Below are 22338 nucleotides of genomic sequence, written 5' to 3'. Positions count from 1 at the left end.
GACTGTTAAACAGCCATCACTAACGTTGAGTGGCTGCTGCCAACATACTGACTCAACTCAAGCCACTTTAATAATGGAAAAATTGATGTAATCAATTGACACTAGATAATGTTTACATAACCTACATTATTCATCTCATATGTATATACTGTACACCATACCATCTACTGCATCTTGCCATATCACTAGCCACTTTAAACAATTCCACTTTATTTACATTTTAGTCATTTAGCAGACACTCTTATCCAGAGCAACTTACAGTAGTGAATGCATACATTTCAAACAATTGTTTTTCTGTACTGGTCCCCCGTGGGAATCAAACCCACAACCCTGGTGTTGCAAACACCATGCTCTACCAACTGAGCCACACGGGACCAACATTTATATAATGTTTTCATAACCTACATTACTCATCTCATATGTATATACTGTACTCTATACCATCTACTGCATCTTGCCATCCTGATGTAATGTATCACTAGCCACCTTAAACAATGCTGCTTTATGTTTTCATACCCAACAATACTAATTTCATATGTATATACTGTACTCCATACCATCTATTACATCTTACCTATGCCATTCGGCCATTATTCATTTATATATTTGTATGTACATATTCATATTAATTTCTTTACACTTGTGTGTACAAGGTAGTTGTTGTGGAATTGGTAGATTACTTGTTTGATATTACTGCATGGTCGGAACTAGAAGCACAAGCATTTCGCTACACTTGCATTAACACCTGCTAACCATGTGTATGTGACAAATAAATTTGATTTGATTTGAGTCTGTTCTATCTGGAGTATTTCTCCTGTCTTGTTCGGTGTCCTGTGTGAATTTAAGTATGCTCTCTAATTTTCTCTCTTTCTTTCTTTCTTTCTTTCTTTCTTTCTTTCTTTCTTTCTTTCTTTCTTTCTTTCTTTCTTTCGGAGGACCTGAGCCCTAGAACCATGCCTCAGGACTACCTGGCCTGATGGCTCCTTGCTGTCCCCAGTCCACCTGGTCGTGCTGCTGCTCCAGTTTCAACTGTTCTGCCTGTGGCTATGGAACCCTGACCTGTTCACCGGACATGCTACCTTGTCCCAGACCTGCTGTTTTCAACTCTCTGGAGACAGCAGGAGCGGTAGAGTGAATGATCGGCTATGAAAAGCCAACTGACATTTACTCCTGAGGTGTTGACCTGTTGGACCCTCGACAACCACTGTTATTATTATTAATTGACTCTGCTGGTCATCTATGAACATTTGAACATCTTGGTTCTGTTATAATCTCCACCCGGCACAGCCAGAAGAGGACTGGCCACCCCTCATAGCCTGGTTCCTCTCTATGTTTCTTCCTAGGTTCCGGCCTTTCTAGGGAGTTTTTCCTAGCCACTGTGCTTCTACACCTGCATTGCTTGCTGTTTGGGGTTTTAGGCTGGGTTTCTGTACAGCACTTTGTGACATCAGCTGATGTAAGAAGGGCTTTATAAATAAATTGGATTAATTGATTGATTGATTGAAGATAAATGTTGAAACTATGGTGGGGATCATGTTTTTGAATTCCCTGAGTGCCCTGTTAGGGTGAAAGAGGTTGAGGTGTCAAGGATCAGGGCTATACAACAGATCTCCTTTGTGGAGGCGATGAAGAGCATTGATTGGGCAAGAAGCCACAGTTCTGAAGAAGATATGGTGGTGGATGCACCACAACCAGTTGCAAATGTTATACTTCAATCAAATTATCTGGATACACTTATTGTGAAAAAGGTGGATTTTGTAGCATTTATAGCCACAGTTCTGAATTGTACTGCACAAGTGTCCAAGAAGCTGGACATCATATCTGCAGCTGAGACATTTTTGGGCCTCCAAGACTTAATGGTAGAACTTTAAGGACTACTGTATCCTGGAAATGTCCCACCATCACAGGATCCTTCTGAGCCTGTGTAGGGACCTGATTTAAAACAGATCAGCTGGCTGATTTAGATTAATTAACATTTTGTTAATGACAGTTTGTATGGATTTTTTGCAATTTGTTGTTTAGATGGAGAAAAAAAAAATCTACTTTTTGGATCCTTATCCACCTGTACAGTAGGTGGCGGAATGCACATATAATTGTTGCGAACGACTTTATTTCAAAGAAGAAGAACTACGTCGTGATTGTTGTGGGTACTGCCAGGCAAGTTTGAAGTACAGTCAATTAACCTCATTCTAAATCAAAACAATACAGAAATGGCATATGCTCAAGACGACAAGCTTTACATGCCAAAAGCGCACGTGCATCTTGCAAGGAAACCATTGCTAAGGATTGGCTGCGAATGGCTATCATGGTGCAGGTAACGTGGAGCGTCTTGTTCATTCCGCGAAAACTGCAGAAATGTAACCGTATAAAAACCTTATATACGGATATGATGTTGATTCTGCACTAAACAGCCCATTATTGATATGTTGTGGATTTCCTCTACGAATACAGAATGTTTTTATTGTCGATAAGCCCTCAGTAGCGTTTAAATGGCTTCTGAATTAATTCATGTGAAAGGGCGTTGATTCCTTTGCGCGTCTAGCGGCACATTCCTTTGGATTATTATGACTCGGTCAGACATATGCTAACGTTATTTACTTTACCTAAAATCACTCAATTAGTATATCTTCAGATTGCCATCAATTGTGAAGTTATCTTGATGCGTTCATTTGCTTTCCTATAGGCCCATCCAAGGAATTTGACGTCAGGAACCATTGTCACCTTGACGCATTTACAAATTAGCTAAGGGACAATGTCCACTAATACATTATTCTTTGTCATAATGACTTTTTACTTAACCTATACAATTCCTGAGACTTGTGTGAATTGTGCCAAGAATTTTACATGAGCCAATGTTTACACTTCACAAGTGTAACAAGAAGCTAAAACTGCAAGTGTATGTTGCAGAGCTTCAAGTTCCTTGGTGTCCATATTTGCCCTAAAACCTTGACTATATGTATAGTGGTGGTTCCCTCAGGTGTGATTCTACTCAACCCACCCTGACCCTCTTATTTTATTTTCCCCAGTCACCCATGTTTGACGGTAAGGTGCCCCACTGGCACCACTTCTCCTGCTTCTGCCTGCGAGCGGCCGCCCAGTCTCATGCGGACATCACTGGGTTCTCTGACCTACTCTGTTAGGACCAGGAGAAGGTCAAGAAGACCATCAAGACTGGGGAACCACTTGAGGTCAGGTTTTAACTTTTAACCTTTCCCCCAGCATGAAGTCATCTGTGTATCCCTGTGATGCAATTGAAAAGGCACACCTAAAAAAGTGAATGCTCATTGACTGAAAGTCAAAGGTCAAATAACACATTGGCTTCCCTCTTCCTCGCGGGAAAAGGTGACGCAAAGGGCGGGGCCAAAGGAGAGAAGACTCTGAATGACTTTGCAGTGGAGTACGCCAAGTCCAACCGCAGCACGTGCAAAGAGTGTGAGGAAAAAATGTAAAAGTTTAGAAGCCATTATTTACATCTGTTCATTATCTGATATACACATGGCTGCAAAATGGAGTTGCCCTACATCTATTCTTTAACATCTGTTCAATATGAAAAAAGGTTTAAGAATAGAGATTGTCAATTTCCATAAATGCATGAATAGCTATCCTACATAAACCCAAATATACACTATCATAACAGCCCTAACAGCTCTGTGCAGATCTGTGTGTTTAACAAGACAGTGGACCCAGAGAAGCCCCAGCTTGGGTTGATAGACCGCTGGTACCATACGGCCTGCTTCGTGGGCCGCAGGTAGCTGGCCTTCAAAGCAGAGTACACCGCTGCCCAGCTCAAAGGCTTCAACACACTCAGTGGAAGACAAGGAGTTCAAGATGCACTCAGTGGAAGACAATGAGTTCAAGATGAGGCTGCCTGCCATCAAATCTGAAGGGTAAGGCTTTGTTTAGTGACGTAATTAAAGATGTAGTCTATTGTTTACAAACTTTAACTTTACTGGAATGTACATAAGTCAGGAGCAGTGTCCCTGATATTCTAGCAGTTCAGTTGATTGAACCTTTTTTTCCACCAGGTGTCAGTACACTAATGAATCTCCCTGATGTTTGACTTACCTTGGCTAAAGCTCTGCTCCCAACTGGCCTGATGTACAAAGTTAATGGGGAATTCAGTGCCTGTCAACTTCCTTCACAGCAAAACTTTCTCTTGAAGGGTGAATTACAGAATTATGTTTGTAAATGTTTTACTTTGGTGGATCAATTGGTCATAATGAATGTAAACGGCTATCTTCTCTCCCCTATTTTTCCTCAAAGAGGAAGGCTGACAAAGTACATAGCGGGGGCATCCAAGAAGAGAAGCAGCAGCAGCAGAAGAAGGAGAAGAAGAAAGTGGAGCTGCAGATGAAGGTTCACTCAGATATAAAAATATATTTTTGGCAGAAATGCCGATACATTGATATTTTATTACTTCATCAAATGATTAACATTGTTGTGATTTTGTATGTGTGTATACAAATGTCAATTGCTCAATATGCCCATATGTTTTGCTAATTATGTTTTCTTAATACCTCTCTGTCTGAGTGGTTGTGTGTGTACAGCAGCAGTGCCAGCTGATCTGGGCCATCAAGGACAAGCTGAGGCAGTTCTGTTCCACCATTGACTTGAAGGAGCTGTTCATAGCCAACGAACAGGAAGTGCCCTGTGGAGAGTCCAATGTAAGGAGGCTGATTGTGTGTCTGTCTGTCTCTCATTAGCTGTCTTTTTCTTTATATCTTCATGTCTGTTTCTGTGTCTGTGTCTCATTTTACTCTTTGTGTAAATATGTTTGTGCGTGTCTGATTGATGGGTCAAACAGCCAGTCAAATAGTGTTGTTTGATTGACAGTTGGTGGACAGCCTGTCAGACTGCATGGCCTTTGGAGTGCTGAAGCCCTGCAAGGAGTGCAAGGGCCATCTGGTGTTCAAGACTGCACTGGGGACATCTCTGCCTGGACCAATTGTGTGTTCAAGACCCAGCTGCCCAACTGCAAGGACTGGGTCACCCCAAAGGTATGTCTCCTTCTCTAGGGTCAGTGTCTGTCTGTAGAGCTGCTTATAGAGCTTGATGTTCATCTGGGTTGTGTTCATTAGGGCAAAACGAAGCAATCTTTTGCAACAGAACTAAAACTGGTATTTCTAATTGGACAAGTTCAGATAGTCCCTCTCTGTTTCAGACCGTTTTTTTCTGTGTCGTGCCTAATGAATACGACACAGATCTCACATAACTCACTGAATGCTCATTTGAATTCCACACGCTAACATCTCCTCTAATCTATCCACCCCCAGGAGTTCTATGAGCTTCCCTTCCTCAAGAAGTTTAAGTTCGAGACAGGACTGGGTGTTCTCCAAGGTGGACCCTGCCCCTCCCCCTTCCTCCTCTGCAGCCGCCCCCAATCCTAGTGCTCTCAGTAACCCCCTCTGAGGGAGTCTCTGCAGGTGAGGAGGAACCAGTAGGTGAATGGGGTGCAGAGGGTGAGAGAACTGGTGAATGGCCTAAGTTGTCTCCTTATTGCTCTGAGGAATCTTGCTGAAATGGAGAATACCATTTTGAGTAAAAGAAAGTTGATTTTACTCTATATTTTGCTTCTCTAGTTTACAGTGAGTCTTGTTGCTCAGTTTGATGCTATAACATGACCAGCCCCATTCATAGTTTTGTAATGTCCATTCTATCCATTCCAATTCTGTCTATATGCCTTCCTCTTCGCTCTCCTCCCCTGTAGACACGCCTCTGACAGGGATGAAGCTGCTGACCGTTGGCAAGCTGAGACAGAACAAGGATGAGCTGAAGGCTGCTGTGGAGGAGCTGCTCTTTGCCTCAGCACCATGAGTGAGTAGCCAATCAACCAGGTGGGGTTGTCGGATTCAACTAGTGCTCACCTTTACAGTAACAAATACATACACATTGTCAGAAGGATAGGTTGGATTTTTTTGTATTCCCTGACCCCATTTAGTCAATTGGTCAATTGTTTTGGCGATAGGCTGTTGGTCGACCGAGATTTCTTTAGTTGAGTAGTCGCAAATAGATTTTTTTTCATGGTGCACAAGACACATGTCTGATTCGCACCTTTCTCAGTGGACTAATCCATTGCGGGGGCCACAGGGATGGTACAGTCCATCACTCTAGGACGTGATACTGAAAATGTACATGGTTATATTATGACAACATGATTGTGCAACACTAATAAATATATTATTTTATAACAAATGTGCTTTCTCTCGCGTTGGATAGCGGAATCTTTAGTGCGCCATTGAATGTGCATTATAGCAAAGTTAACCTGCATATTGGTGTTGGGAACAATGTGGTTGAGGCAGCAGTGGAGTGAGGAGATGAGGAAACAGCCTTTGTCTTAACTGCCTAAGAAAATCGAGGAGAGCGGAAACCCCAACTTAATTAGGTCTATAATCAATAGCCTAACTGTTAAATGTGTCTGGCTTTATAAATCATCCATATACAGTGTACGAAACATTGAGAACACCTTTCTAATGAGTTGCAACCCCCACCCTTTTTTCCCCGCCTCGGAACAGCCTCAGTTCGTTGGGGCATGGACTCTACAAGGTTTCAATCACTCCACTATTGCCTATCATAATCACATCAATAAATTGGTTATAAAAAACTCCGAACATCGTAGCAAAATGGATGCGCAGGATGTGAAAAATGAACTCAAAACGGGCAAATCTTTACTGCTTCCTCAGGAGTGAACAGGGAAGTCAGATCTGACTTCAGGCCCTATTGGTCACATGAATGCGATGCATACATGTTTCACGTAAAGAGAGCAAGGGTTGAGGGAATAGGGTATGATTTTCCTAAACAACTGAGGTAGCAGAACTTTTCAGTCAGAAACAAGTAAGAAGCGAAATGGTTGAAATTGTTGTAGCTTCAGCACAGACCGCGCAATGAACACTTGCTGTGGTGCCCCTTTGCTGCAGCAGGGAGGAGAGGGGGACAACGTGCGCCAGTCACACAGGCAATTGCTTTCTTTTTTTTCTTTCTTTTTTTTTACACAGCTTGGCCATCGGGCTCCCTATTGAGTCATTTGTCTTAATTATTTAATCAAACGGTGCGCTTAAAGCATCAGACAAGCTCAGTGCATATAGTTGATTTTATTAAAACACATAGGGTGTGTCTATATATGGAAGGACAGACAATTTTTTTTCAGGGACAGCCCTTATTTCCTAGTTTGACATCTTTGATCTCCCAGAGGAGGTGGAAGGAGTCTGGCGTGCGTGTCTTCTCAGAGGACTTCCCTCACCGACATCAAGTCATCTGGCAAGGCCATGCAGGAGCTGGTCTCCCTGTACACCATCTACCCCTGGAGGGCAGAGGTCAAACTAGATACCCATGCTACAGCAGTAGCCTCTAAGTCTGGAGCCATGGCTGCCAAGAGCACTAGGAGGGTGAAGGAAGAGGAAGGTAAGGAATCGGATGTAGCATTGAGTAATTTAACTGATTTATGGTGGAGTGTTATGTTACAGGCTGCTATGGAAGAGTATATAGTAGTTGGGGTCAATTCCACTTTTTTCTATTTTTGCAGGTGGTAGCAAGGCCAGTAAGAAGATTAAACGGACTGAAAGGAGGGGCAGCAGTGGACCCAGATTCAGGTCTAGAGAACAGTGCTCACATCCTGGAGCAAAACGACATGATCTTTAGCGCTATGCTGGGTCTGGCGGACATCGTCAAGGGAACCAACTCTTACTACAAACTGCAGCTGCTGGAGAACGATGTTCAGAAACGGGTGCCACTTTCTCGCGTCCTCTCATCACTCTCTTTATCCTCCCCATTCACGGCTCATCTCCCCCTTTCCCTTGGCCACTCACTACTTTCCGTGTATTTATCTTCCTCTTTCTCCCTTTGTCCTTTTCCGTTCCACCTCATCTCACCCTTCTCTCTTTCCTCTCCCTCTGTCTCCTGGCTTCTGTCTCTCCTCACCTTTTCTCTTTTTCCTCTGTGTGTAGGTACTGGGTGTTCTGCTCCTGGGGCAGAATGGGCACCACCATCGGGGGCAATAAGCTGGATAAGTTCCATGAGAAGAACTCTACCATGGACAACTTCCTTGGCATGTATGAAGAGAAGACAAGCAACACCTGGGGTTCTTCCCACTTCACCAAGTGCCCCAACAAATTCTACCCTCTGGAAATCGACTATGGACAGGTACAGCTAGAACTCGCAGACACTGCTCAAGCTATGACATCAGCTACAAGGATTGTTTGTGTTCATATTTAAGAAACATGTTGTGCATTTGACTTGACAGGACTGCTTTTTATTGAGAAATGTTTGTGGACTACCCTGATTGGCCCATCCTCATTGGTCATTTCCTCCACCAGGATGAGAAGGCAGTGAAGAGGCTGACAGCCAGTGCTGGCACCAAGTCTGCTGGCCAAGCCTGTCCAGGAACTCATCAGGACCATCTTTGATGTAGAGAGCATGAAGAAGGCCATGGTGGATACTGAGTTTTTCTATAAATGTGTCTATTTGACAAAATATGTATTTTTGTCTTCCTTACCCCCATTTCTCCCTCTCATTTCTCTTCATTGAGAATTAGTCATTCATCTTTTGTCTTTCCTGTCAGATTGACCTCCAGAAGATGCCCCTGGGGAAGCTGAGTAAGAGGCAGATCCAAAGTGCCTACACCCTCCTCAGTGAGGTGCAGCAGGCTGTATCAGAGTTCTGCAGAGTCCCACATTCTGGACCTGTCCAGCTGCCTCTACACCCTCATACCTCACAACTTTGGTATGAAGAAACCACCACTGCTCAGCATCCTGGATTACATTCAGGTGAGGCTACCTGTGTTCTCTCCTTCGCACTCATCCTCTTACTCTCACCCCTAACTAAGAGAACTGGAATTGAGACTTTACTCATACATTTGTGTGAGATCTCAAGCTCTAAGCGTACACTGTCAGTCAAATGTCCTGAGGTACTTGAACCAAATAAGTCAAGTTTATTTGAAAACTCTTCAGTAAGCTATGGTAGATGTTTTTAACCCATTGTGTCCCACTACTGTCCAAGCTAAGGTCCAGATGCTGGACAACCTGCTGGACATTGGGGTGGCCTACGGTATGTTGAGAGGGGCCGAGGATAACAATGGGTACATCAACTACGAGAAATTCAAAGCCAAGATAGAGGTACAGTAGGGCCTGGTGGCTTTTCAATGCTCCTCTCTTTTGTGAATACAGTGCTCTAAAAGTTATGAACTATGAATGTGTTGTATTTGTCATCCACCATGCAAGTTGTTGACAAGACCACAAAGGAGGCAGAGATCATTCTGCAGTACGTCAAGAACACACGCGCTGCTACACACAGCACCTATACACTGGAAGTCGAGGAGGTAAGACTTTCCAGTGTGAAGAAAAAAAGCTATGATGTTTCTTTACTCAATGATTAAGTTAAGCTTTTGACATACAGAAATTCCTTAGCATTTTCCCCCCTTGTTGTTTTTTTTTAACTATACTGTGTGTACTGTGGTGTCTCGCTTCCGCCCTCTCAGCTCTTCAAAATCGTTTGGGAGGGAGAGTACCAGGGGTACTGCCCTTTCAAGGATCTGCCCAATCGTCAGCTACTGTTCTCGTGCCACCAACTATGCTGGTATCCTGTCTCAGGGTCTGCGCATCGCCCTGCCAGAGGCCCCCGTGGTAAGTGTCCACCTCACGTTACAGTGCTACCTAATGCATGGGATGCATAGCCGAAGTTCCTTTTGTTTTTTTTATTAGAAGGTCTTGTGCATGTTATTTTTTGTGCAGTCCATATTTATCAATATATGACAACAGCTCCAGCTCAAATTCAGATTTACTACATTGTGACATTTGAAAAACGCTCACAATGTTGTTTTGACACCTTCCAGACGGATTACATGTTTGGAAAAGGTGTGTACTTTGCAGACATGGTGTCCAAGTTCACCAACTACTGCCACACCTCCCAGTCCAACCCTACTGGCCTCATTCTACTGAGAGAGGTTGCCCTCTGAAACATGTGTGTGACAGCCCAGGTTCTTAGAATGCTGTTAATATGCCATATTCTCTGCAGTCAACAAATATTGTCATTGATTATATATATATTTTTGTACAGGCATGAACGTAAGAAGGCCTCGCACATCACAAAACTACACAAGGGTAAACCAAGTGTGAAAGGTAGGGCTTGATTTGAGGTAATATCAAAATGATCGAAAAGGCAGTATACAATCATGCACTATTTATACCAAAAATTATATTATAGTAACTTACTTGCCATGTAACTCATTATTTTCTTCTGTCTCTCTCTGTTAGGTTTGAGTAGAAATGCCCCAGATTCTAGTGCCATTGTCACTTTAGACGGGGTGCAAGTGCCTGTGGGAAAAGGAACCAACACCAACATTGATGACACAAATCTGCTGTACAACGAGTATCCTTTTCTTCCTCTGAGGGCCTAACTTCTGACTCAGTCTTATACTGTTGCCCATTCTCATCCAATTGAGTTTGTGCACTGCACTTATTGCAGCTCTACTACATTGTTATTACAAATGTATGAGGTTGAAACATAAACTCAGCAAAAAAAGAAACGTCCTCTCACTGTCAACTGCATTTATTTTCAGCAAACTTAACATGTGTAAATATTTGTATGAACATAACAAGATTCAACAACAGACATAAACTGAACAAGTTCCACAGACATGTGACTAACAGAAATTGAATAATGTGTCCCTGAACAAAGGGGGGTCAAAATCAAAAGTAACAGTCAGTGTCTGGTGTGGCCACCAGCTGCATTAAATACTGCAGTGCATCTCCTCATGGACTGCACCAGATTTGCCAGTTCTTGCTGTGAGATGTTACCCCACTCTTCCACCAAGGCAGCTGCAAGTTCCCGGACATTTCTGGGGGGAATGGCCCTAGCCCTCACCCTCCGATCCAACAGGTCCCAGACATGCTCCATGGGATTGAGATCCGGGCTCTTCGCTGGCCATGGCAGAACACTGACATTCCTGTCTTGCAGGAAATCACGCACAGAACGAGCAGTATGGCTGGTGGCATTGTAATGCTGGAGGGTCATGTCAGAATGAGCCTGCAGGAAGGGTACCGCATGAGGGAGGAGGATGTCTTCCCTGTAACGCACAGCATTGAGATTGCCTGCAATGACAACAAGCTCAGTCTGATGATGCTATGACACACCGCCCCAGACCATGACGGACCCTCTACCTTGTAATCGATCCCGCTCCAGAGTACAGGCCTCAGTGTAACGTTCATTCCTTCGACGATAAACGCGGATCCGACCACCACCCCTAGTGAGACAACCATGACTCGTCAGAGAAGAGCACTTTTTGCCAGTCCTGTCTGGTCCAACGACGGTGGGTTTATACCCATAGGCGACGTTGTTGCCGGTGATGTCTGGTGAGGGCTTACAAGCCCTCAGTTCAGCCTATTGCGGACAGTCTGAGCACTGATGGATGGATTGTGCGTTCCTGGTGTAACTCGGGCAGTTGTTGCCATCCTGTACCTTTTCCGTAGGTGTGATGTTCGGATGTTCCAATCCTGTGGTGTAGTTACACGTGGTCTGCCACTGTGAGGACGATCAGCTGTCCGTCCTGTGTCCTTGTAGCTCTGTCTTAGGCGTCTCACAGTAAGGACATTGCAATTTATTGCCCTGGCCACATCTGCAGGCCTCATGCCTCCTTGCAGCATGCCTAAGACATGTTCACGCAGATAAGCAGGGACCCTGGGCATCTTTCTTTTGGTGTTTTTCAGAGTCAGTATAAAAGGCCTCTTTAGTGTCCCAAGTTTTTTCATAACTGGGACCTTAATTGCCTTCCCTCTGTAAGCTGTTAGTGTCTTAACAACTGTTCCACAGTTGTATGTTCATTAATTGTTTATGGTTCATTGAACAAGCATGGGAAACAGTGTTTGAACCCTTTACAATGACGATCTGTGAATTTATTGGGATTTTTACGAAGTATCTTTGAAAGACAGGGTCCAGAAAAAAGGGACGTTTCATTTTTTTGCTGAGTTTACTTGTCATATTGTCAAGACTTACATTTTTGTTTTTTTGCTACAGGAACGTAACTTGCGTTTAATATTATGCCATGCCCCCATACTGTACTCCCTAGTCTCTATTTCTCTTAACCTCCCCTCCTCCAGATAAATGATGTATGACGTGGCACAGGTGAACCTGAAGTACCTGCTGAAGATGAAGTTCAACTACCAGACATCCCTGTGGTAAAGGGTGCAGTAGTAGCCCACCACCATTCCTCCAAAAAGATCCAGCTGACCACGTAGCAACCCCACCGCTTCCAGCCCCCACCCCACAACAAAGGACATATTTGCCCCCCTTCACCATCTTCCCAGCATAATACCATGTTCTGTTTTCATTCAGTAGTTTTAAAATCCTTGTCACTATATACATGGCTTATTGCAATAGCAGATGCCTATAAATTGGATTGATGTATTGGCCTTGGTTTTATGCAACTCAGTACGTACCTGTTTCAGTCTTTACTAAGTTACTAAGACTGGATCATGAGGTCAGTTTGCCTTTCAGAATGGCTGAATTGAGGTACCTGTGGAAAGAGATTCATCAGAAAACAATATAAAAAGACTTGTCTGTTAAATTGTACATGTGTACCCATAGTCCTAGGTAGTATTTGAGGTAAAAGCAATTCTCTGTTATTTACTCTTAACTGTGCAATTTGGCATCTATGGTCTGTTTCAACAGGCATAATGAGATGTTTCCAAATTAGTAATTTCTCTTTAACCTTCCATTCTGGTCAGAAGATATTGACAAGGTATTGGTTTGGGCTGACAGCATTTAGACAACATTCTGTAAAATAAGTGATTTACTTGGAGTGATTGTTGGTCTTATATCAATCTTGTCATGACTTAATGATAACCTCTGTCTGGAGAATTAATGTCTACACCAAATATGTCAAACATCCACCGTGGCCCACTTACTTCATGTCTGTCATTTGAGGGTATCCTATGAACACTCTGTAAAACAAGGCGAGATTCTCTGAGTGGTCTGGCAATTTAAACAGCACTCTCATTTATGTATTTTTGTCTTATTTGTCTGGATGAATTATACAACTGGGATCATTGGAGTATATATTATTTTTCCTTCAGACAGGACGTTTGAGGTCTGCCAGTCTTCTCAATGATCTATACAACTATAGCTAAATACATTAATTTCATTGTAACCCAATTTGTCCATCCCTTTCCATAAACTATATACCTGAAAATAATAATGTACTGGTTTATTATAAAGATGACCGCTGAGTTAGTTGTACGCGACAGACACCCTCTGTCCCAGAATGCATCTTGACAATACATCTTTGAAAAAGCGGCGCGGCTAATTCAAGATGGCGGAGATGGACCAGCTGTTAGATGAGAGTAAGTAATAACACGAATTTTACAACACGTTTAAGGTGCCAATGCTACTCTGTGAGGTAATTTGTTGTTTAAGGCCTGATGTTATTACTCGGTTATCAGGCCTTATATACTTGTCGCACCCCCCCCATGAAGTGTTTGTAAGCTCTCGATGTCTAGACTGAAAAGCTAGCTAGTGAGCTAATGCTTGTTAGTTACTAAGTTTAGCTAGCTAGTTATCGGCTAACGTTAACTAGCTAAGTTACACTAAACATAATTAGGCGATGGTCATAATTGCTAGCAAAATTATAGCAACCTTGTAGTCCGTTAGCTAAAGACTAAACTAACTAATGTTACCTAGCTGAGTTTGAGTGTTCTGTTCATTTCTGAATCTTTTTATCCACTCACATTTTTGAGCCAAGGGTGTAACTAACGCTAAATTATGGGATAATAATTACCCAACCATGATGAGAGGTCTAACTTACTGTTGTTGTAATAACACATTCTAGTTAGCAAGTTGCTTAAATTATCCACTGTTCCCTAAAATATATACTTAGGTTTCTTGCTGCTATCATCTAAAAACAAGCCGCCGATTCAGCAGTCTTATCTAAAGCCACTGACAGAACAGCTGTCTAGTGGGTGATGTGAGGCGTCATACTGTGTTGGCTTGCTGTCATCTGACATATTTTTCTGGTAACCTATCCAAGCCACAATGACTGCCAGTTTCCTAGGTATTATTTAGAGGGTATATCTGCAGTTGAACAATAACAAAGCAAATTCCCTGCCCCTGTTTGGTAAAATGCTGAGGGATGGGGGGTGAACTGTATTTTGTGGGCTCCCGATTGGCTCAGCGGTTTTAGGCACTGCATCTCAGTGCAAGAGGCGTCAGTCACTACAGTCTCTGGTTCGAATCCAGACTATCACATCCGGCTGTGATTGGGAGTCCCTAAGGGCGGTGCACAATTTAGCCCAGCGTCGTCCGGGTTTGGCCGGGGTAGGCCGTCATAGTAAATAAGAATTTGTTCTTAGCTGACATGCCTAGTTAAATAAAGGTAAAATAAATATAAAATCTCAAATTCATAGAGCTAGCTATGGATGCAAGGAATGACCATCCATGATATAAAAATGATAGTTTTAAGCAATTTTTTACTCGGTCAATACATGTTTTTTTTGTTGGTACATTTACTGTTTATAAATATTGCATTAAAACAGGCATATATTTTGGGTTCTGATGGGGTAAGACAGTTAGCTCATGAGGAATTTATGGGTTATATTCAATAATTGATGGGTAAATATAATTAAGTCCCAAAAATTGATGTTTGACTGCAGATTGCCTCTTTAACTAGCATTATAATTTAACTCTCTACAATCTCAGACGACCTGCTATTCTTTCCATCTGTGTATCTACCTTTGTCTGTTCAAGGTAGCCTTTCTCAATAATTGACCCTTACTTAGGTTCATAAAAATGACATTCTCTCCAATAGGCATTGTTTTGTGTCACAACACTTTTAGTTTTTGCATACAGATGTCCCTGGGCTAAAGTGTAAATCATAGTCCACAGACTCCGAAGTTCCATTGTGACATAGCTACAAGGCTCTGAGACCACCATCTGCGCACCTCCCCACAATTCTCAACCTATTAATTTGAATGTGTTGGAGAAATTGCTTGAGCTGGGCTGAGAATTCAAAAAGTATGAAAGCCAATGGTTCAATATTCTAGAACACTGCAGTGCATAGTGAATAATAGCGCACATAGAACAGATCTACTGCTTCTTAGACTTGCTTTCAATAAGAATGACAGATCTATAACTCACATTTCGATGTGAATTTGGTCAGGTTGCCCAAAAAGTTACGTATTGCAGTTCTATCTGAGATATCTACTGCAGCCCTCATCCTCCACATACAACACCTGTTCTGCCATTCACATTCTGTTAAACCTGTTGGGGCTAGGGGGCAGTATTGAGAATTTTGAAAGAAATATGTGCCCATTTTAACTGCCTCCTACACATACTCAGAAGCTAGGATAGGCATATTATTAATAGATTTGGATAGAAAACACTCTGAATTTTCTAAAACTGTTTGAATGGTGTCTGTAAGTATAACAGAACTCATATGGCAGTCAAAACCCTGAGACAAATTCTAACAGTAAGTGGATATCTGATGTGTTGAATTACTTTTATGCCTATGCCATTGAAACACACAGGGACGTATTAATCATTTAGCACTTCCTACGCCATCCACTAGATGTCAACAGTCTTTACAGTGGTTTGAGTCTTCTACTGTGAAAACTGACCGAACGAGAGGCCTGGTAAGTTGGTCATAAGCGGATGGCCTATACTGCTATGGTGCGCGAGTGCATGTTTGGGTACTCTCGTTCCAATACGTTTTAAAAGAGAATGCAATCGTCCGCCTTGAATATTATTGAAGTTCTGATTGAAAAAGGCCCTAATGATTTATGCTATACAACGTTTGACATGTTTGAACGAACGTAAATATTTTTTCCCCCCCTCTTTGGTGAAGACAATTCCGGCGGGCGACGTTCATGTTTTTGAGTAGCCTACAGGACGCGCTAACGCAGCTTTTTTTGGACATAAATTATGAGCTTTTTCGAACAAAACTACATTTGTTATGGACCTGGGATTCCTGGAAGTGCCTTCTGATGAAGATAATCAAAGGTAAGGGAATATTTACATAGTATTTTTGATTTTAGATCTCCAACATGGCGCCTAGTCTGTATCGCCAAGCCTATTTTTCTGAGCACAGCACCTCGTTTATTGCAAAGTGTGATTTTCCCAGTAAAGTTATTTTTAAATCTGGCAATGCGGTTGCGTTCACGAGATGTTAACCTCTCTAGGGTAGGTGGCACCAAATCGTCCCACCTACGTAACAGCCAATGTAATCCCGTGGCGCGTTATTCAAAAACCTCAAATGCAAAAACTTCAATTTTTCAAACGTATGACTATTTTACACCATTTTAAAGACAAGACTCTCGTTAATCTAACCACACTGTCCAATTTCAAAAAGGCTTTACAACGAAAGCAAAACATTAGATTATGTCAGCAGAGTACCCAGCCAGAAATAATCAGACACCCATTTTTCAAGCTAGCATATAATGTCACATAAACCCAAACCACAGCTAAATGCAGCACTAACCTTTGATCTTCATCAGATGACAACCCTAGGACATTATGTTATACAATACATGCATGTTTTGTTCAATCAAGTTCATATTTATATCAAAAACCAGCTTTTTACATTAGCATGTGACTAGCATTCCCACCGAACACTGCCGGTGAATTTACTAAATTACTCACGATAAACGTTCACAAAAAACATAACAATTATTTTAAGAATTATAGATACAGAACTCCTCTATGCACTCGATATGTCCGATTTTAAAATAGCTTTTCGGTGAAAGCACATTTTGCAATATTCTCAGTAGATAGCCCGGCATCACAGGGCTAGCTATTTAGACACCCAGCAAGTTTAGCACTCAGGAAAGTCACATTTACTATAAGAAAAATGTTATTACCTTTGCTGTTCTTCGTCAGAATGCACTCCCAGGACTTCTACTTCAATAACAAATGTTGGTTTGGTTCAAAATAATCCATAGTTATATCCAAACAGCGGCGTTTTGTTCGTGCGTTCAAGACACTATCCGAAAGGGTAAATAAGGGTGACGAGCATGGCGCAATTCGTGACAAAAAAATTCTAAATATTCCATTACCGTACTTCGAAGCATGTCAACCGCTGTTTAAAATGAATTTTTATGCCATTTTTCTCGTAAAAAAGCGATAATATTCCGACCAGGATTCTGCGTTTAGGTAAACAGACGAAAGAAAATAAAGCATTCGGTCGACTCGGGCACGCGCCTAAGCCCATAGTACTCTGATCGGCCACTTGCCAAAAGCGATAATGTGTTTCAGCCAGAGGCTGCCTCGATATCGTTCAGCTTTTTCCCGGGCTCTGAGAGCCTATGGGAGCCGTAGGAAGTGTCACGTTATTGCAAAGATCCTCAGTCTTCAATAAAAAGAGCCAAGATGAAACACAAGTTGTCAGACAGGCCACTTCCTGCATGGAATCTTCTCAGGTTTTGGCCTGCCATTTGAGTTCTGTTATACTCACAGACACCATTCAAACAGTTTTAGAAACTTTAGGTTGTTTTCTATCCAAAGCCAATAATTATATGCATATTCTAGTTACTGGGCAGGAGTAGTAACCAGATTAAATCGGGTACGTTTTTTATCAGGCCGTGTCAATACTGCCCCCTAGCCCTAACAGGTTAATCTATAATTCTTTGAATGACAATATAATATTTTACCAATGGTTTCGAATAGTAATTATTTAATTTGTTGTGCTGATTGACTGGCGGTATTGGAGGGAAAATATTTTCTCAACATCAACGCCATTGTAAAATGCTGATTTTGGATATAAATATGAACTTGAGAGAACAAAAAATGCATGTATTGTCTAACATAATGTCCTAGGAGTGTCATCTGATGAAGATTGTCAAAGGTTAGTGCATAATTTTAGCTGTTTTTCTGCTTTTGGTGACGCCCGTCTTTGCATTGACAAAACATTACACACAGCTATTTTCAATGTACTGTCCTAACATAACTTTATTCTTTCGCCGTAAAGCCTTTTTGAAATCGGACAAGATTAAGGAGATGTTAAGGAGATGTTTATCTTTCAAAGGGTGTAAGATAGTTGTATGTTTGAGAAATTTGAATTATGACATTTAATTGTTTTCAAATTTGGCGCCCTTGATATTTCACCTGTTGTTGATAGGGTGTACCAGAACAAAACATTGCGGTCCATATTAGATTTAGATTTGGGGCGGGGGTTAACATGTAAAAACTGGATTTAATAGTTGGGGGAAAAGTAAGGAACTTGTCTGCCCTGCATTAAAGACCAAAATTGTAATGAAGTATACCAGTTTCATTTAAATGGACAGCGGAACACCTTACCAATATCCAATGGTAGCGCCTGGCGCGAAATACGAAAAACCTTAAATGCTATAATTTCAAATTTCTCAAACATATGACTATTTTACACCATTTGAAAGATAAGACTTTCCTTTATCTAACCACATTGTCCGATTTCAAAAAGGCTTTACAGCGAAAGCTAAACATTAGATTATGTCAGGAGAGTACCCAGCCAGAAATAATCACACACCCATTTTTTAAGCTAGCATATATGTCACAAAAACCAAAACCACAGCTAAATGCAGCACTAACCTTTGATGATCTTCATCAGATGACAACCCTAGGACATTATGTTATACAATATATGCATGTTTTGTTCAATCAAGTTCATATTTATATCAAAAACCAGCTTTTTACATTAGCATGTTTTGTTCAGAACTAGCATACCCACCGCAAACTTCCGGTTTATTTACTAAATTACTCACGATTAACGTTGACAAAAAACATAATTATTTTAAGAATTATAGATACAGAACTCCTTTATGCAATCGCGGTGTCAGATTTTAAAATAGCTTTTCGGTGAAAGCACATTTTGCAATATTCTGAGTAGATATCACGGCTAGCTAATTTGACACCCACCAAGTTTGGCCCTCACCAAACTCAGATTTACTATAAGAAAAATTTGATTACCTTTGCTGTTCTTCGTCAGAATGCGCTCCCAGGACTTCTACTTCAACACCCAATGTTTTGGTTCCAAATAATCCATAGTTATATCCAAATAGCTCAGTTTTGTTCGTGCGTTCAAGTCACTATCCGATGGGTGACGCGCCGGCGCGTATCGTGACAAAACATTTCATTACCGTACTTCGAAGCATGTCAAACGCTGTTTAAAATCAATTTTTATGCGATTTTTCTTGTAAAACAGCGATAATATTCCGACCGGGAGACCTTTTTTTTGTTCAAACACTGAAAATTGAAAATTGAGTTTTCACATGCACGCGCGCTCGCCCGTGTCATTTGTTCTCAGAACGACCACTTTCCAAGAGCTCTACTGTTTTTCAGCCAGGGACTGCAGAGTCATCATTCCCCGTTCTGGCGCCTTCTGAGAGCCTATGGGAGCCTTAGAAAATGTCACGTTCCAGCAGAGATCCTCTGTTTTCGATAAAGACGCTATAGAAGGCCAAGAAATGGTCAGAGAGGGCACTTCCTGTAGGGAATCTTCTCAGGTTTTGGCCTGCCATATGAGTTCTGTTATACTCACAGACACCATTCAAACAGTTTTAGAAGCTTTAGGGTATTTTCTATCCAAATCAAACAATTATATGCATATTCTAGTTTCTGGGCAGGAGTAATAACCAGATTAAATCGGGTACGTTTTTTTATCTGGCCGTGAAAATACTGCCCCATATCCTAAACAGGTTAATGCGTTTGAGCCAATCAGTTGTGTTGTGACAAGGTATGGGGTGGTATACAGAAGATAGCCCTATTTGGTAAAAGACCAAGTTCATATTATGGCAAGAACAGCTCAAATAAGCAAAGAGAAACAACAGTCCATCATTACCTTAAGACATGGTCAGTCAATCCGGAAAAATGTTGTGCAGTTGCAAAAACCATCAAGCCCTATGATCAAACTGGCTGTCATGTGGACCGCCACAGGAAAGGAAGACGCAGAGTTACATCTGCTGCCGAGCATAAGTTCATTAGTTACCAGCCTCAGAAATTGCAGCCCAAATAATTCTTCAGAGTTCAAGTAAAAGACACATCTCAACATCAACTGTGCAGAGGAGACTGCGTGAATCAGGCCTTCATGGTCAAATTGCTGCAAAGAAACCACTAAAGGACACCTGTAAGAAGAAGAGACTTGCTTGGGCCAAGAAACATGAGCAATAGACGTTAGATCGGTGGAAATCTGTCCTTTGGTCTGATGAGTCCAAATTGGAGATTTTTGGTTCCAACCGTCGTGTCTTCGTGAGATGCAGAGTATTTATTTAGAATTCTAGGCACACTTAACCAGCATGATTACCACAGCATTCTGCAGCGATAAGCCGTCCTATTTGGTTTACGCTTAGTGGGACTATCATTTGTTTTTCAACAGGACAATAACACCACACACCTCCAGGCTGTGTAAGGGCTATTTTACCAAGGAGAGTGATGGCGTTCTGCATCAGATGACCTGGCCTCGACAATCACCCAACATCAACCCAATTGAGTTGGCTTGGGATGAGTTGGACTGCAGTGAAAGAAAAGCAGCCAACAAGTGCTCAGCATATGTGGGAACTCCTTCAAGACTGTTGGAAAAGCATTCCAGGTTAAACTGGTTGAGAGAATGCCAAGAGTGTGCAAAGCTGTCAAGGCGAAAGGTGGCTACTTTGAAGAATATAAAATGTAAAATATATTTTTATTTGTTTCACACTTTTTTGGTTACTACATGATTCCATGTGTTATTTCATGTTTTTGATATCTTCACTATTATTCTACAATGTAGAAAATAGTAAAAATAAAGACAATCTGTCGAATGAGTAGTTTTCCCAACTTTTGACTGGTACTGTATATCACCAGTAGTATATTTACCGTTTGTTTGGTTGCGGTAATTTCTGTTAATGCATTCAATATATTATTATTATTATTCCGGTCTTTTACCGTTCTTATTGTCAGAGTGGACACATTGTTTGCGGCGAGCACAACCTATTCTACACTTGTGAAAGACAAGTTTTGATTTATTTCATTCCATTTAAGAGTTTTGTCACTTTAGTCATTGTTTTTTATTTGGAGTGCTCCAGTCAATGTTGAGTAAGGAAGCGCACTTGATTACGCATAGAAGTAGGCCTATTGGCTACCTGGCCTGCGTGCAAATGTAGGCATAAGAATGTGCCCATTTGGGGATCTGATTAGTGTTTCTGATTGGCCTAACACGCCACCACTAGTTTGAGAAAAACCACAGATCATTAATGTATTCTTCACCTCAAACATGAAGAAAACCAAGTCTGTTTTTACATCAATTGAGAATGCCAACTCCTCAATGTACTTGAAAAATCTTACCAGCTATTTCCCTTTCCATAACCACTTTGCAGGAAAGGGAAACATGTAATGCTCTGATCCTGTGGAAAGTAAAAAATAGGCCTATCTGATTACTTCTTATCCCTTACGCAAATACCCTACAGTGGTATCTGTCCTGAGCTCACTGCCTCAGGAAACTCTGAGGAGCCCAGAATATTTTATACAATGTTGCAAGGAGCTTCCAGCTGGACCCAAGTTAATAGTTGATGCAATGTTTCAAGTTTGTGGTAGACAGGCCATTTGTAGCCCAATGTGATTTATAAGGTATTTATTTTTATCAGGATATTTTCTACCTGCATGCTGCAATGGTTTTGTCTGTTGGCTTTAAAGGCTATTTTTACATAGTTGGCAATAGAAGTTACTTTTTAGGTTTATCATTTTCATTTAGATTTGGATAGAATTTTGATTAACCACATGACAATCATTTGAGATACGAAGGCGTTATTATAAAGGAAATTAAACTGTTCCATGAAAATGTGTATATGACTGGCACGCTGATCGGTAGAAATGGTTAGATAAATTGGCATTCCACATGAAAGTTTGCAGACTACTCATTTAGCCTATGAATGGCAACTTCAGGGGAGTAGCGGCAGAATCCACAAAAGCCAGTAGGAGTGGGAGGAAGATGGACAGGTAAATTATTTGTCTCAACTGATGTTGACTGTACTTTTTTTGGGGGGGGGGTTGATCTCAGGCTCCCTCTTGAGTCATTTGTCATATTTCATCAAACAGTAAGCTTAAAGCATCAGATACGCTCAATGCATATGTAGTTGATTATATTAAAACACAAACAGTGCATTCGGAAAGTATTCAGACCTCTAGACTTTTCAACATTTTGTTTTGTTAAAGCCTTACTCTAACATTTATTCAATGTTCTAATCAATCTACACACAATATACCATAATTGGTCTAGCCTAAATTAAGTAAATTCAGAGTTGGCCTACAATTATAGTGAATTTGATTTTGAATAGCCTAGTAATATGATTTTTTTTTTTTTTTTTTTTTACCTTTTTGCTACAGAATATCTCAACCACTGTTTCCATGTCCTCCCAT

At 41.4% G+C, this 22338-nt stretch overlaps 1 protein-coding gene and 1 pseudogene across 2 annotated transcripts in view; both read left to right on the top strand.

Annotated features, from left to right (window-relative positions):
• The first annotated feature begins 2106 nt into the window (after nucleotides 1–2106).
• LOC106571772 (poly [ADP-ribose] polymerase 1-like) lies at nucleotides 2107–13034 on the top strand (annotated as a pseudogene).
• A 221-nt stretch (nucleotides 13035–13255) lies between these two features.
• The window catches only part of LOC106571760 (protein lin-9 homolog), a 50593-nt gene continuing 41510 nt past the window's right edge, over nucleotides 13256–22338 (top strand). The window contains exon 1 of one of the 2 annotated variants that reach the window (XM_014145189.2): nucleotides 13256–13328. In XM_014145189.2, the coding sequence (XP_014000664.2) occupies nucleotides 13298–13328 (31 nt within the window). In that variant the 5' untranslated portion in view covers nucleotides 13256–13297. The remainder of the gene's footprint in view (nucleotides 13329–22338) is intronic. The other variant, XM_014145190.2, reaches the window with a different exon arrangement.

Source organism: Salmo salar, chromosome ssa15, assembly GCF_905237065.1.
Source record: "Salmo salar chromosome ssa15, Ssal_v3.1, whole genome shotgun sequence".
Classification (NCBI taxonomy): Eukaryota; Metazoa; Chordata; class Actinopteri; order Salmoniformes; family Salmonidae; genus Salmo; species Salmo salar.
The sequence above is the reverse complement of the archived record's forward strand: the minus strand, read 5'-3'. Positions and strand labels throughout refer to the sequence as shown.